The sequence below is a fragment of the Leuciscus leuciscus genome (genome assembly GCF_965113295.1).
Source record: "Leuciscus leuciscus genome assembly, chromosome: 7".
Classification (NCBI taxonomy): domain Eukaryota; kingdom Metazoa; phylum Chordata; class Actinopteri; order Cypriniformes; family Leuciscidae; genus Leuciscus; species Leuciscus leuciscus.
Genome location: NC_138731.1, coordinates 38,293,034 through 38,307,661, shown reverse-complemented (window position 1 = coordinate 38,307,661; position 14,628 = coordinate 38,293,034). Strand labels below are relative to the sequence as shown.

The following is a 14,628-nucleotide window of genomic DNA, read 5'->3' as shown; positions in this document are numbered from 1 at the left end:
TATAGATCAATATCCAGTTTTTAAAAACTAAAAATTCATCACAAAGCCCAGTATTTGTAGTTCAGATAGATGACCAATTATTTAGACATATATTTGTGTCTGTCTGCATGAAGCAGGTTTGTTGAGAAAAGTTGATGTATTCCATTCATTTTGATTCCATTTCATTTGAACGATTTAATTTATCTTCCACTGTCATGCATATCCATTCATACTAACTTTTTATTCTAGATTTCCTGTAGCTAACATTTCCTTAGTTTGTATTTATTTTCTGTAAACCTTCAACTTTAACATACCTCTAATTTCTCTCTTCCATTGAGTCTGTATTAATGAGTGCCCTTTTTTGCTGTGGTGTGATTGTGTGACATAATTCACTCTTTGTTTAGGTTCAAGAATGGACACAAACTGGCCAATGATGAGCACATTGAACTGTCCCATAAAGAAGGCAAACATGCATTGTTCATTCACAGCTCTGCAGTGAGAGACTCTGGGCAGTATGTGGTTACTGCCTCAAACTCAGCTGGCACAATCTCGTCCAGCTCCATGCTACAGGTCAAAGGTAACAGCAGCCCTGATTTTGACGTTCTCAAACTGGACTGGCACACCTGCTTTGGCACCCTCTGTTTCTTCTTGTGGATTCTCTATCTGCTGTTGTTATAACGGACACTGCCATTAACATAAGGAAAACTCATTGATGTGGACTCTTTACTTTTGAACCTTTTTCACATGTCACAAAACCACTGGTGTGCACAAAATTAACTGTCTTTGCACAAATATAAGAGCACATGGGTAGATATAAAAACTCTTTTGACACATCTTCTGGTGTGATGTGCTTTACTCCATCTAAAACGAATTATTCTTTTAGAATTTAATGCATGCAGCTCTATTATTTTGTTCGGAAAAACAACATTGAATATCTGTAGTTTAAAAAATTATGTTGTCACGCTCCAGGACAATGCAGTGAACTAGAGAAGGCAAAAAGGTGTTTTGAAATAGTGATCAGTCACAGGACCTAAATATACACTTAACCTTATACATCCATATAAATGTTAACGTAAACAATTTAGTGTTTTTTATTTGTTGGTTGTTTTTTATTTAAAAATGTATGCATCAACTAACCACATATTTGTTCATTTTGGCTATAACACTGAAATCACTATAACAATGTTTTGCAATAATCAAATTCAACATGAGATTAATTATTCTGTATTTTTCCTAATATATTATGCAAGTTGCAATGGATCTGCATACAATTCCCTTTGTGATGGTAATGAAGCCCTGGTCTGCTCTCCAGTTATTTATAGTTACAGTTCTGAAATAACATGTTCAGCATTTTGCAATTAAATTATTTATTTTTAAAGAGTTTGTGTTTTTTACAAATCCACTTCCAGATCTTAAGGAAATGGTTCAATAAGGAAAATTAATTTATCAGTCACTCACCCTCATTGTCCTTTCAAATCTGTATGACTGCAGAACACAAAAGAAGGTATTTTGAAGAATATGTAGGCCTATATGTTTTGACCATAAAATGAAAGTAAATGGGGTCCAAAATAAAATAAAAAATTCAATTGTACACACCAACCAACCAACAACCAAATAAATAAATACATAGGCAAGTAAGGTACCGGTAAGTAAACAAGCTGTTCAACAAGTAGAATAAGTTGACGTACTTGCAAAGTTACTTATAGCAAGTAGAATGTCTGTTGGGGAACCATCAAAATAAAGTGGTAGCCGGTATTAAGCACAGTCTACTAATACTCTAATGACTCTGATGGTAGTTGACATGTAATTGCAAAGGTACAGTACCTGCAGTTAGTAGAATGTCCAAAGTGAAACATCAAAATAAAGTGTTACCAACATTTGTTGTATTATGTTATATTTATTGAACTTTCCATAATTATCCAGATACATTATAACTATAATACATAAATGATCATAAATTAAGGTAATTTAACCTTTTGGAACAGTGATTAATCTGAAGCAAGCCACACTTAATATTAGGTGTCTTTAACTATTATGTACTTGCATTAAACAAATGTTGTAATGTGTTCACTTTTTATTGCAAAACACTTTTGCTGATATTGAGGTTGGTATTTTTTAAATATAAGTGCAATGTAAAAACATGTACACAATACATTGTATCAAATGATTGATTTAAATGTTAGTACATAGTTAAATACACTTAATATAAAGCCTTATATTTCTAGATGAAATTTATAGTGACCCTTATTTTATACAGACATATTGGTGTTCAAAGGGCTTCATTATCTAACTTGCCAACACTAAGCTTGAAAATAAGAGAAAGGACTGTTGTACAGTATGTACCCTTGGTTGTGAGAGTCTGTAATTTGACCTGAGGTAGGTGGTGACTGAGGGAAGTATATTCACCAGCCCACCAGCTAATAGACACATCACAATTAACTTTGTTTATTGCATGCAAGTTGCTTGTCAGTGGTGTCATAATATCCACATGAGTTTCAGTTTCTTATTGTGTTCTGAATTTCTGTTGACAAGTACGTTTACTAATAACCTGTTGATAAATCCTGTTGATAAAATATTTTTCCTTTTGGTAGGAAATAAAATTTTTTATATGTAAAATAGATACAGGATGGATTATATGTTCTGTAACTTAAGGCTTGCTTAAAACCTGATCCTTAAAGACCTTGTTTTTTTTACTCATTAAAAGTTTTTTAGTACAAAAACTTTTCTGATTAAAAATGAAGTTGGGAAGAAACATATTAAAATATTATTTTAGAGAGCATTTTATTGTTAATATCAATATTGATACTTCATTAAGTGCAAGATGAGTCATCATTATTTTAGTTCGTTTTGCGAGAAGAGAAAGAATTATGAATAATGTTGAATGATGAATTGAATGAATGAACCTTTAGCGATAGCCAATAGATTAGCTTAGCATACAGATGACCTCAAATGTTACAGAGTAAAAGCCTCAAAACTTCAAATTTGATTTTATGGCGTCTTTAAGGCTCTCTACTGAATGAAAGGGGGACTATTAGTCAGGGGCATGTTACTGTAATCACACAGCATAACTCAGGGCTCTCGGGTTACACCTTTGCTTCCCTGCTATGTCGCCCTACTGAGAAGGTGTCTATGGTGTCATTCCTCACCCTGCATTCAGATACAGCTGTCTCGCAGTTATACTTTTAACTTTACCTACAGTGCTCTTTACTTTTTTACTTACTACTTTTTTCCAACAGTAAACAATAAAGGCAGGTAACATGCTTAATGAGGCACAAATTGGAGTATGACGACCCTTTTTGAACTATAACATTTTTATTAGCCTTTTTTTGTTAGAGATAATGATATGATAATTTCTGCTTCATATTCAGTGCATATTACAATGCAATTTGATTTCCTCAGGACACAGGGCCACTCCACACTTCCTCTCCAGACTGGATGAGCAAAATGTATTGGTGGAAGAAGACCTCAGCTCACACTGCACATATCCTCAAGTGCTCTGTATGAATGATACTAAGGTTTCAGCATGTGACGAGAGCCAAGTGAGTCAAACGTATAGAAACTTTGCATTACTCGCAAAATGTTTGCGTCCCCCTGAGAAACTTTGTGTTCCATTGCAAAATTTTCTTTCTTTCTTTGTGAGCGAACACAAGGTTTTGAGGGAATGCAAAACCTTTCTTGAAGCAAACCAATACAAAGTGTTTTGGAGGAATGCAAAACTTCACATTTTTCCCATCACCATGTCCCTATAGGGGCTCTGTAGTACGTACACCAATTTATATACAGTATATAGACCTTAAATTCATTGAAAGTCTTTGGGATGTACTGGAGTAGACTTGACTCTTGCATTGTCAATACAAGATATTGACCAAAAAAGTATGCACCTCTTGATGGACATAACATCACAATATTTATTTCCATCAAGAGGTGCATACATTTTTGGTCAAGATTTTGTATCGACAATGCAAGAGTCAAGCACTCTGTAGAGTCTCCTCCAGCACATCCCAAAGACTTTCAATGAATTTAAGGTCTGGTTCATAAATGTTCAAATCTTAATAAGTGTGAATAAATACATTTATTAAGCATTTATAACATTTGAGTTAAAAATGGCTCACTATTTGGCAGGTATTGCGTTAAAGTCACCATTCTTATTCATGCAGTTATAACTGCTTATCAAAGATTTTTAAAGCATTTGTAAATGACTTATTCATTATGAATAAACACCTTTATGAACCCTTTACAAAGGCAGCCTTAATGTAAAGTGTTAACGAAGTGATAATACATCAGATTTTTGAGCCTGTACTTGCCGGATGACTCAGGAGAAAGATGTGTTTTGCCTAGGTAACTATAAGAGACTATCTAACAAATGTATACAATAATAATCATTATTTGTATGTATATTTTTTAACAGGGGCCAAAACCACCATAAAGGTCACTGATTATGGGATGTATAAGGATCTGGAAAACCATATCACTCTTTGTATTCACAGGCACAGATTCTGTTTATGGGAAAACTTTGGATATCAGAGTTCACTGAGCCTAATCTTCTTTGTGAATTAATCAAAAAATTGATAATATCTGTAACACTACTGCTTGCAACTGATTATTTTGTGTATACGTTGCCTTGCAAAAACTATTCAGACCATTAACCAATACCAATACATTTCATATAACCACATTCTGAACAAAAATAAACAACTGACAAACAGCTGTGTCTATGTTTTTTTTCAGTGATTGTTGCTTAAAGCTTACATAGATGAAATTCCCTAATGTGGGGGAAAAAAATCAAGTTCATCATGATTCATACTATTAAATAACTCTCATATGTGATTATCAACATATAGTATGTGTGTATGTATGTTATGAATGCAGACAAAGGAGCATTCGAAAAGTCATGCAAGTCCTTGTCAATGCTAGTCATGCATTCCACTCTTACATGTCACTGCCTATCTTTAACATGCTGGTCTCCTCTGTCCGTTTTAGCTTGCTGCTAAACCAACTAGATCTCACCATGATGGTAATGTTCATAATGTAACTTCTTTTCTTCACAAAGTTTTAAAAGTCACTTCTGCCTCACTATACAGATAAACAAAAGAAAAACAAATGGGTGAACACTGCCTGTGATCTGAGCTGGAGACGTTTATCATGCAGACTCGGAGCTTGAGTGACAGTGACAGCCCTTCTCCCCCATTTGGTTCTTCACTTCTTGGGGATCAACATGCTGTAACAGTGATTCATTTATGAGATAAAGCTAGTGAAGATTTCTTTCTTTATGAGGGGCATTTTCCTGTTTCTTTAGGTACGGGGGATTCAGACACTCTGTGATAATGAGTCCTGCGTTATGTTAAGTAAAGTAGGTGACAGGTGTGAGTTTTCATAAAATGGCTACTACCTCCCATGATGCCTCATGGGGGGATGGCCAATGGGGCATGGCAATGTAGTGATGATGCTGATTAGCCAAGGGGTATATAAAGTAAAACCACCATGTTAACACTTCTGAGCAGTTGGAGCATTCCCAGCCTTGCCTCGGGTGTAGGGATTGCAAGGGAAAAAAGCAAAACTACACGGTTAAGACCCTGTGTAGTTTTGTTTTTTGGGATATTTCGAGGCTCATCCGTTCTCACACTGTGTTTTCTGAAATCATATCTGGATAAGGACATTGTTTCAGAAGACAAAGCCCTTTGGGATTCGTCCCTCCAATTCAAGGCACTCTTGGATACAAGTAAGTATGCTTTGTGCTCTTGTACCCATGTGCCAGTGCTTTCTAATGATGCTTTGTTGTGTGATTCTAACAGAGTAGAAATGCCAAAGGCAATGTAATGATGTTATCAAATTGAATGAATATTCATTTGATTTTGTCCTAAGACTTTTCGTTGCTGAAGGTTATAAAATGGTGCAGTGGTTTTAGTAAAGCCAAGAATAGCCTGTGATAGCATTAGAGTGGTGCCCTAGCTGGGCCATGATGTCTTTTTAAGGGAATCAGCAGCAGAGATATCAGTTGCACCTCCAGCTATGTGCCACATGGTGACTGTCAATCAAGCTGGATACTGACTATTTTTAGAGGATGCCTTTTGTGACACTGGGTTTGGTTAGCTTATGAACATTTATTGCAGTTAAATGGATTTTCTTAAAGTGGTTGCTGGAAACTTCTGCCTTATTGTTGTGCAGATCTACAGTTATTTTCAAGTTATGGTTACTTGAGGCTACTTAAGGTTTAATTCTGAACTTTCAACATTAATGAACCTGTTACCTTTGAATTATTGCTATGGTAAAACCATTCATATGAGGCTATAATTTATTTTTATCACTCTTAATTTCTTTTCTTTTTTTTTTATAAATGAGAATTTAAGTCAAATTATTCTCCATGAAACATGAGTTGTTAGTCTCTTAAAGTGCAAAAAAAAAACAAAAAAAAAAACTTGTGGTTGTATATGTCGGAGCAATGCTAAGTTTTCATTTCGATTTATTTTAATGCATTTAAATATGTAAACTTAAATTATATCAAATTATTTATGATAGCTATACGGGTAACTAACATATTGATTATACACAAATGTAATAGTACTTTTACAACAATATAATTATTTCCACATGAATTATACCTGAATTTTGTTCAGTCTGTGTTGTTCTATTTTAGGTAAAGGTCATGTGTCCAGTAGTTCCTGTCAGCCATTTTAAATTCTAATTATAAACTAGTTCTGTTCAAAGTAACTTTTTTATCCTCCAGACAATCGAGACTGGTTCAATTAAATGCAGAGTGTTTAAACCTTAAGAGATTGTGTGATTATGCAGTGTGTTTATGAATAACATCTCAGTATTGCTTGGCAGAGGACCAGGTTTTCAATCCAGCATTGAGATTGAGTCACAAGTTCAATAAAGATGCATAAACCACTTAGATTAGTTTTAGATTTGATGATACAGACCTGTCTGGCTGTTATAACTGGAGGGCTATTCTAAATTATGCGTCATGCCAGAAAAAGAGCCACAGGCACCAGTTGTTACTGTCATGTCTCAAGAGCTGTCAGTTGATATGAGGCCCAAATGTTTGGCTTAACACCCAATGGAGCCACTGAATCTCAAGTGACAGGTTCTAACAGGTTGATAGGGACCACACCAATGATTAGTCTTTTTAGAAGCTGCTAAAAATACTGTTCTCTTTTTGAATTTAAGATATTATATTCTTTTAAGTTTTTGCAGGGTTCCATGCCAAAACTATAATTTTATTTTATGTCTTCCTTTAGGGTGCCTTCCACCATGTCAACACAGGCGCCAACATTTACACAACCGCTTCAGAGCGTTGTGGCACTTGAGGGTAGTGCTGCAACGTTCGAAGCTCAAGTTAGTGGTAAGAATGTTACCACTTTGCCATTCCATTGCTGCAATATGAAATTAGTTAAAGGAATGTTTGTATTTATTTACATAACTCTACAGAGTGTTTTCATTACATAGCATTGATGAATTTATCTGAATAAGTGGTTTTCACCTTGGGGTCTGTAGCAGCATTTTAGGAGATCCAGCAATTATTGTTTGATCGCTTTATTTATTTGTGGGAGGGATAGTAAAACATTTAGCTATTTATTTTTTTCTTTATATTTGTTTATAAATAACACTATTATAATAATGTATAAATTAGTCTGAGCAAGTAAATAATTCATTTCACTGTGCAATGTTTAAGCATCATTATAAAGTTGTAAATGCATTAATATGGTACCATATGCATGTTCAGGTCAGGATTAAAATGAAAACCTAAATTTTATACTATAGGCTATGCAACAAGGGGCCCCAGCTCCAACTTTCTATCCACCAAGGGGACATGAATTTTGATTACAGATTAAGAAATGTTTGTATTTGTCTAGATAAAATATTTTATTATATTATGATAACATAAAACTCTACCCACAGGCAATCCAGTTCCAGAGGTGAGCTGGTTTCGTGATGGCCAGGTTCTTACTGCTGCCGCTCTGCCCGGCGCTCAGATCTCGTTCAGCGATGGCCGCGCTGTTCTGATGATCCCCGCCGTGACAGCCGCACACAGCGGAAGATTTTCTGTGAGAGCCACCAATGGCGCTGGACAAGCCACGAGCACCGCTGAACTGCTGGTTACAGGTAATAACCAGTAACTTGGTTTGAGCTATTGCCACCAGGAAAAAAATAAATAAACATGTTTATAATCGTAAGTTTGCCTTCCAAAATGCTATAGTTAGCCTACTAAAATTAGTGATAATAAAATATTAATTTGTCTCATTTGTTAATGATTATAGTGATTACAAGTTAATTTGTAGTAGAGTCATGAATTCTCCCACTGCGTGCTGGCACCCTTGAGCTACAGTAAGCAAATATGTGGATTAACTGATCGGCTCATAAAGTTGATGACTGTTACTTGTTATAGAAAGTGGTAAAGGTATCCAGTGGTAGGCTATTGTTACACATGCAGGCTGTCCATTGCTTGAAGAATTTATGGAAAGGAATGTGTGTCACCTTTTCCAGTGCTTGCAAGGCAGTGCTATATTGACAGGGGATTTAAATGTAGGGGACATGGGGGGTAAAGGAGCTAAGGGTTGCTTGGGGGTCTCAAAAGTGTTGTTATAAGTGTTATATGTAATTATTATACACCTTTAATTGCGTTTAAACGTTCAAACCGCATTTTAGAAACCACTTATGTCTAACTCCTTAACCTGCAGCACATCGCCGGAAGACCCAGATTATTGTTGTTTACATTCACTGCATGTTAAAATGTCACACTCTAACTTGATCTTAAGATATTAAGACTTCAGCTTCGATATTTGACCACTGTTTATGATAAAAGTCAGATCCATGACAGTCATCTCTTAATTTATGTCAGGAGTGCCAAATAATAAATCGGTAACTTATGATATTTTGAATAGAATAAAAACATACACTCATATTCAATCATGTCTGTTGCAGTTACATAAAACATTTACACGTGAAACAAAAAGCTAATAAACACACGCCAATGATTTGAGTGTGATTTTCATCCAATTTGGGGTATTTTCATATCAATAAAGGATGTTTACATTAAAAAGGCTAAGCAGGTGTAGTGATAACCTGCTTATAAAAGCTATACATAACATATTCCAACACTAAAAAGTGTAAGAATATTAACAAATTAACAAAATAAAATAGCTACTTTTAAATTTAATTTAACACTACTTTCAAACACTTTTATTAGTAGGCTAATGTAAATTATGCACTTGAAAGCCTTTTCCATCTTCACCACAGTCATCTGTAAATATAACAAAGAATAGTAATATTATAACAAAGAAAAGTAAAAGTAATATTCTTGTTTATCGGCCTTGAAAAGCAAAAAAGGAAATGAGAAAATCAATAAAAAAGCATTTTTATCAGGCTCCTATGTGAGGCGATTCCATTTTATTTATCCATGGCACATGCATTTTGTTTCTTTATATGCAGCCCAATGTTATCCAATGACTTGTTTGCATTATTTAGATATTTAATTAAAGTTTTTTGTTAGGCAATAGATTTTTTTGTAACACTTTACAATAAGATACATTTACTTACATACATTTGTTAATGCATTAACTAACAGAGCAATAGCCTTTGATAAAGTTAGTTAATAAAATATGTGTTCATATTAGTTTACAGCGCATTAACTATAATTTTAACAGATACAACTTTGGATCTTAAAAATGTCCTAGAAAATGTTGAGCTTAACTTTAAGATTAATAAATGCTGTAGAAGTAATTGTTCACTAATTGTTGGTTCATGTTAACTAAAGCTAACAAAATGAAACCTTATTATAAAGTGTTACCATTTTTTAATAAAGAGAGAGTTGACCATATAAGTATAAAATTAATTTTAAAAGTTAAGGAATCTTAACCTGGTTCAAACTAGGCTACTGTATTGTATGTTTGATTTATGTTGAAGTGTTTGGAACATGGATTTTAATGGTGATCCTTTTGTTTAACGTTATGTATTCAGGCTTTTAAAGTAGGCTATATCAAAATTTGAATTTAGATTTATTGCAGTTATCGGATTTCAAATGTAAAGAGTTATCGGTATCGGTTATTCAACTGACTTTAAGCGGTTGTGTGACATTCATGTTAAAGGCAGGGTAGGTAAAAAATGTATAAAAAAACTTTCTTCCAAATTTGTTTAGACTTTATATATATATCGATGCATAATTAAAATCTAAGTACTCTGAAAAAGAAAGTATAAAAATCGAGTGTCTGTAGACCTCTCATGACTGTTTTAAAGACAGCTCATTATTTCCATTCACTCCACCCCCTCCCTTCTGGGCTCCTTCCAAAGCCACGCCCCCAAAACACATGAACGCGCGACTCCGACAGCTGAGCTGAAGACGCATTGTTTACCTGAGACGAGTGGAGAGGAGCGCAGTGCATGCAGTGACATCATGTCAGAATCACATGTAATAAAAAAATTGAACTTTATCATTATGAATATAAACAAATAAGATGTATTTTAGTACTCACTATCAAGCTAGCATATTGATATTGGTAAAGTTTAAATTATGCACAATTCAACACTATAGCTATCATCTTGAGCTAAACCAATAGATTATACTACGATAGATTATAGATTATCTCTACTACAGCTCGCTAAGTAATGTTATGTTAGCTAGCCTATATTACGCAGCTACGTGTGCTAATGACACATGCTTCATGAAAAAATAAACAAAAAAATATGTATGATCAAAATACAAAAAGAAAGATTTACCTGTCCAGCAGAAATAAAGCCATTGAGGAGTCACTTTTCAGCCCCTTGAGGTCCCTCAGTTCTCGCCATCGCTGGAAAGCCACGCCGATATTAACTCGCGTTTTATTTCTTTGTTTATCCAAAGACTTTTTGTTCAATGCCTTTTCTTGTACTGTTACTGTCTTCCTTTTTTTGCCTGGTTTGCCTTCACTAACTGCATAGGCCGGTACTGTGAATTTTGCTTGCTCTTTCTCTGCCATTGTTTTGGTATTCCTAGGTGCCTCTTGAATTCCTCAAATCAAACGGGACGCGCAAGTGGGCAGGTTCTGTGTGGCAAATGGGTGGTTGCCATGGTTGCGAGAGAGTGACAGCCGCCTAAGCCAATCCTATGTTTCGTCCCGAATGGAAATAATGAGCTGTGTTTAATACAGATTAAACGGTCTAGAGTCACTCAATTTTTATACTCTTTTTATCAGAGTTCTTACATTTTAATTATGCATTGATATATATATAAAGTTTAAACAAATTTGGAAGAAAGTTTTTAATAAATGTTTTACCTACCCTGCCTTTAATACTAGGCACAAATGGCATTATTTCCATTTGCCCTCCAGGTGGGCGTTACCAGAGTCATAGAGAGAGAGAGTTGCGACACTCCCATAGACCTCCGTTGTAAATAATGGCGGCGCTTTTAACCGCCTACTTCCGGGATATGAAGATCGGAATAGTTCCAAACACTGTCATTTGGGCGTTGGACACCATTCACTTACATTGCTGCGCGTCGAGTTGTTCCAGAGTTAAGTTGCCGAAATATCGACCTCTTTTGAATTGTCAACTGTCTATATTGTATCAGAGGCCCTTTGCGATGCTTATACTGGTCTTCATTTGTACATGCACAGCGTAATTATTTATATTTTATGTTGGTTGTTTCAACCAATTTTCAAGCACTGCCTGCTAGCTAACGTTAGTTAGCTAGCGCGACTTCGTCAGCTAAGAGTTCGGTAATGAATCGCTACCACCTTTATAGCAACTTTTATTTAATTTAATTTTTTGGGATATACTAACTTTTCATTATGTTATTATTGTCTTGAGTGAAGCGGCTTGTGAGAACAATGCTGGACCTTTAGGATTGTTATGGCCATCACCAGTCCTGTCTGTTTCATGGATCACCTGCCCCTGGTTTTTGTTTTTCTTGTTCACACACACAAGCACACATTTTTGTTGTCTGTCATTGTTTAATAAAAAATATTTTATTTGAAAACCTTCATTTGTATCAGCCATGCTTAAATTCGTTTTTAATCTGTTATAGTTTTGATAATGTGTATGGCTTAATCTTAAAATAATATTCTTAATCTTAACATGATCATGTTTCACGTTGTGGTCCTGGGGGTGGCCACTTTCATCAGAAGAAGTGAGCTAGCTTCTAAGCGAATTCTGAATGGACCGCCACGGCAGACCTCTTTGCGTGATCACGAAGGTAGGCTAATGGCTGAATCAAAATTTATAAGCAAAATCACGGGAATCAATAGCCTAATACAGCCCAGTTGTGCTAAAATAAATATCATGAGACGTCCATCATCAGATGAATGATATGGAAAAGTTAAGTTAGAGCCGCTAAAGCCAGTGCTACTACCCATGCGAACATGAACACTAAGCTTTTCCCTCCAAAAATATAGCTTAAAACTTATCTCCAAATGCAAAACTGACATTAACAAAATGCAATAATGCAATAACAGCTGAAAAAGTACTTGGGTGTGTGTTTTATTTTATATTTACCGTTCAATAATGCAATCGCTGCTGTCTGTCCCATAGAAGAACATGACAGCCAGCGTACGTTTTGGAACTATTGGGGCTTACATGAACCACGTGACAGCCATAGCGGCGACATCAAAGAGTGTCGCAACTCTCTCTCTCTATGGCTCTGGGCGTTACTATAATGGTGTGAGCCGTGTGACGTCACGTGAAAACAATTAATTAACCGTCCAGTGAATATTTTTAAGTTAAATAAATTTGTTTACTTTCATTCACACATTGAAAAATTGCCAGCAAAGACTTTACAAAACTATCAAAATCTCTCATGTTTCATCTTTCAAATGCAACTCGAATGTTCAGCGCGGGCACCCATTAAAACACGTAAAAGTCATGCAGCTGTTCCTATTTTAATCCTGTTTAATTATAACCTCAGTGAGCTGAGTTACATGGTGTTCCACTCTTAATGACATAGTTTCTTTATTTGTATTATTTTGTCCAGATTTTCATAGTATTTTATAACTCTCTGTCTGCACCCTTATAAGACATGATACAGATAATATGCAGCCGGGTATGTCGTGTGTGTTCGGACTGTGTTTGGTCCCTGATGTGCCGTTCAATGACAGGGCAATATGTGATACCAGAGACGGGCTCTGGTGGTACTAAGTCTTACAATTGATTCCAGTCAATTATGCAAAATAATAACCATTTGGGAACGTTATTTTATGGTTACATAAAAATAAAACCAAAAAAGAACGTGTGCTTCAGTGTGTGTGTGCCTTATACGGGCAATATACCAAATTCCCGTGTTGGGAACCAAATACTAACGTTAGGGGAACGTTCTGTGTTAACCTTTTAATTTTGGGTATGTCATTTATGCCCCACTTGCCAAAATGTTGTGTGTGGGAAGTGGTGTAGTCTACGTGATACGCAGGTATACGCAGTATACCCACTAAAGGCCAAGGATTTCCGTATAGGATACGTAACAGCTTCGTTTTGTGTCAGAACTTTCACACTTTCATTCATAAATTCGCCCCCTTTGTGTTTGCGAAGCGACGGATCGAATCGCGGAATCCAGTCACAAGTGGAACTTTCGTTATAAAGCAGAACGTCACGGAATGTGGCCATTTTTGAACGAATAAATCCAAAGTATGGCTGTACAATGAATCAAATCTCGATATGGACTAGTGTCTGTGAATATTAAAGTTAAAAGAGAGAGACTGCAATTGTTCTACGCGTCTCTGGGAATGAGCGCTCAATGTGTGCTCCACTACACACACACACTGAAGCACGCGTGACGCTTTATCGTAGAGCTGCTATGAGAGTCACTTCACGAAAATGTTCACCATCTCATTTGATTAAACTATCGTCATTCATTCGTATCATATAGGAGGATCTTTTTCGACATCTTTGTACGCATGCGCGAGTGGTTAGAGTTAGCGGGCGAAATCCACAATATATAAGCACTTTAACATCTGAAGACCGGAGGAGGTTTGGAGAGAAGCTCAAAATTTGTATTGGTGACAAAATCGAAGTTATTCAAAGCCCATATGAGATCTGGGATGACAAAAAACGTTGGTCCGACTTGCCCGATCTGCTGGGGAGACATTTATTCTTATTTAATAGAAACCCCTGGACCCTTCACTCATGAAAGATTAAAGGCTTTCAAAAGTCTGGAGGCCTATGATTATTTTGTTTTTTCAAAAAGTTGGGCTGATCTTTTCTGCCAAACAGAAAGCAGTGATCGTGCTAAAAGCAGAGGTTAGAACAGCCTTTTCTTTTGCTTTTAAGTTTTGCGATCCAGAATAGCCCATTTTGATGTGAGGAACATAGTCTGGGTGCTGTGGATCGCGGTTTGGGACACCTGAATCAGAACGCGAAAACATATGACTCGGTTGATTTGACTCAGTTTTATTATTATTTTTATTCAATCTTCTATAAATACATAGTCACTAAGACTTAGGCCTACCATGAACAAAATGAGCCTCACAAACTCGATCAGTAACGTTAGCTGCAGGAATCCAGGCTTTCTTCGGAGCGTCCAGGTTCAATCGCCTAATTGCACGCAACCATTTCTTTCGTTTTTCGCAATCCTTTTCGGAGGGAATTCGAAAAAACGTTTTATCAGGCCCCCAACGAGCCGTACAATCGACCACACAGCAAGAGTGAACCATCCTCTTCTCTAAATCCTCCTCCAAATGTGCAAAACAA

General features: G+C 35.9%; 2 protein-coding genes across 2 annotated transcripts in view; both read left to right on the top strand.

The window, feature by feature from the left end:
- The window catches only part of ccdc141 (coiled-coil domain containing 141), a 35,274-nt gene extending 30,590 nt beyond the window's left edge, over window positions 1-4,684 (top strand). The window contains exons 27-29 of the mRNA XM_082176657.1: window positions 384-556; window positions 3,379-3,518; window positions 4,388-4,684. Of these exons, the coding sequence (XP_082032783.1) occupies window positions 384-556; window positions 3,379-3,518; window positions 4,388-4,405 (331 nt within the window). The 3' untranslated portion in view covers window positions 4,406-4,684. The remainder of the gene's footprint in view (window positions 1-383; window positions 557-3,378; window positions 3,519-4,387) is intronic.
- An 806-nt stretch (window positions 4,685-5,490) lies between these two features.
- The window catches only part of ttn.2 (titin, tandem duplicate 2), a 174,752-nt gene continuing 165,614 nt past the window's right edge, over window positions 5,491-14,628 (top strand). The window contains exons 1-3 of the mRNA XM_082176625.1: window positions 5,491-5,698; window positions 7,218-7,321; window positions 7,879-8,082. Of these exons, the coding sequence (XP_082032751.1) occupies window positions 7,231-7,321; window positions 7,879-8,082 (295 nt within the window). The 5' untranslated portion in view covers window positions 5,491-5,698; window positions 7,218-7,230. The remainder of the gene's footprint in view (window positions 5,699-7,217; window positions 7,322-7,878; window positions 8,083-14,628) is intronic.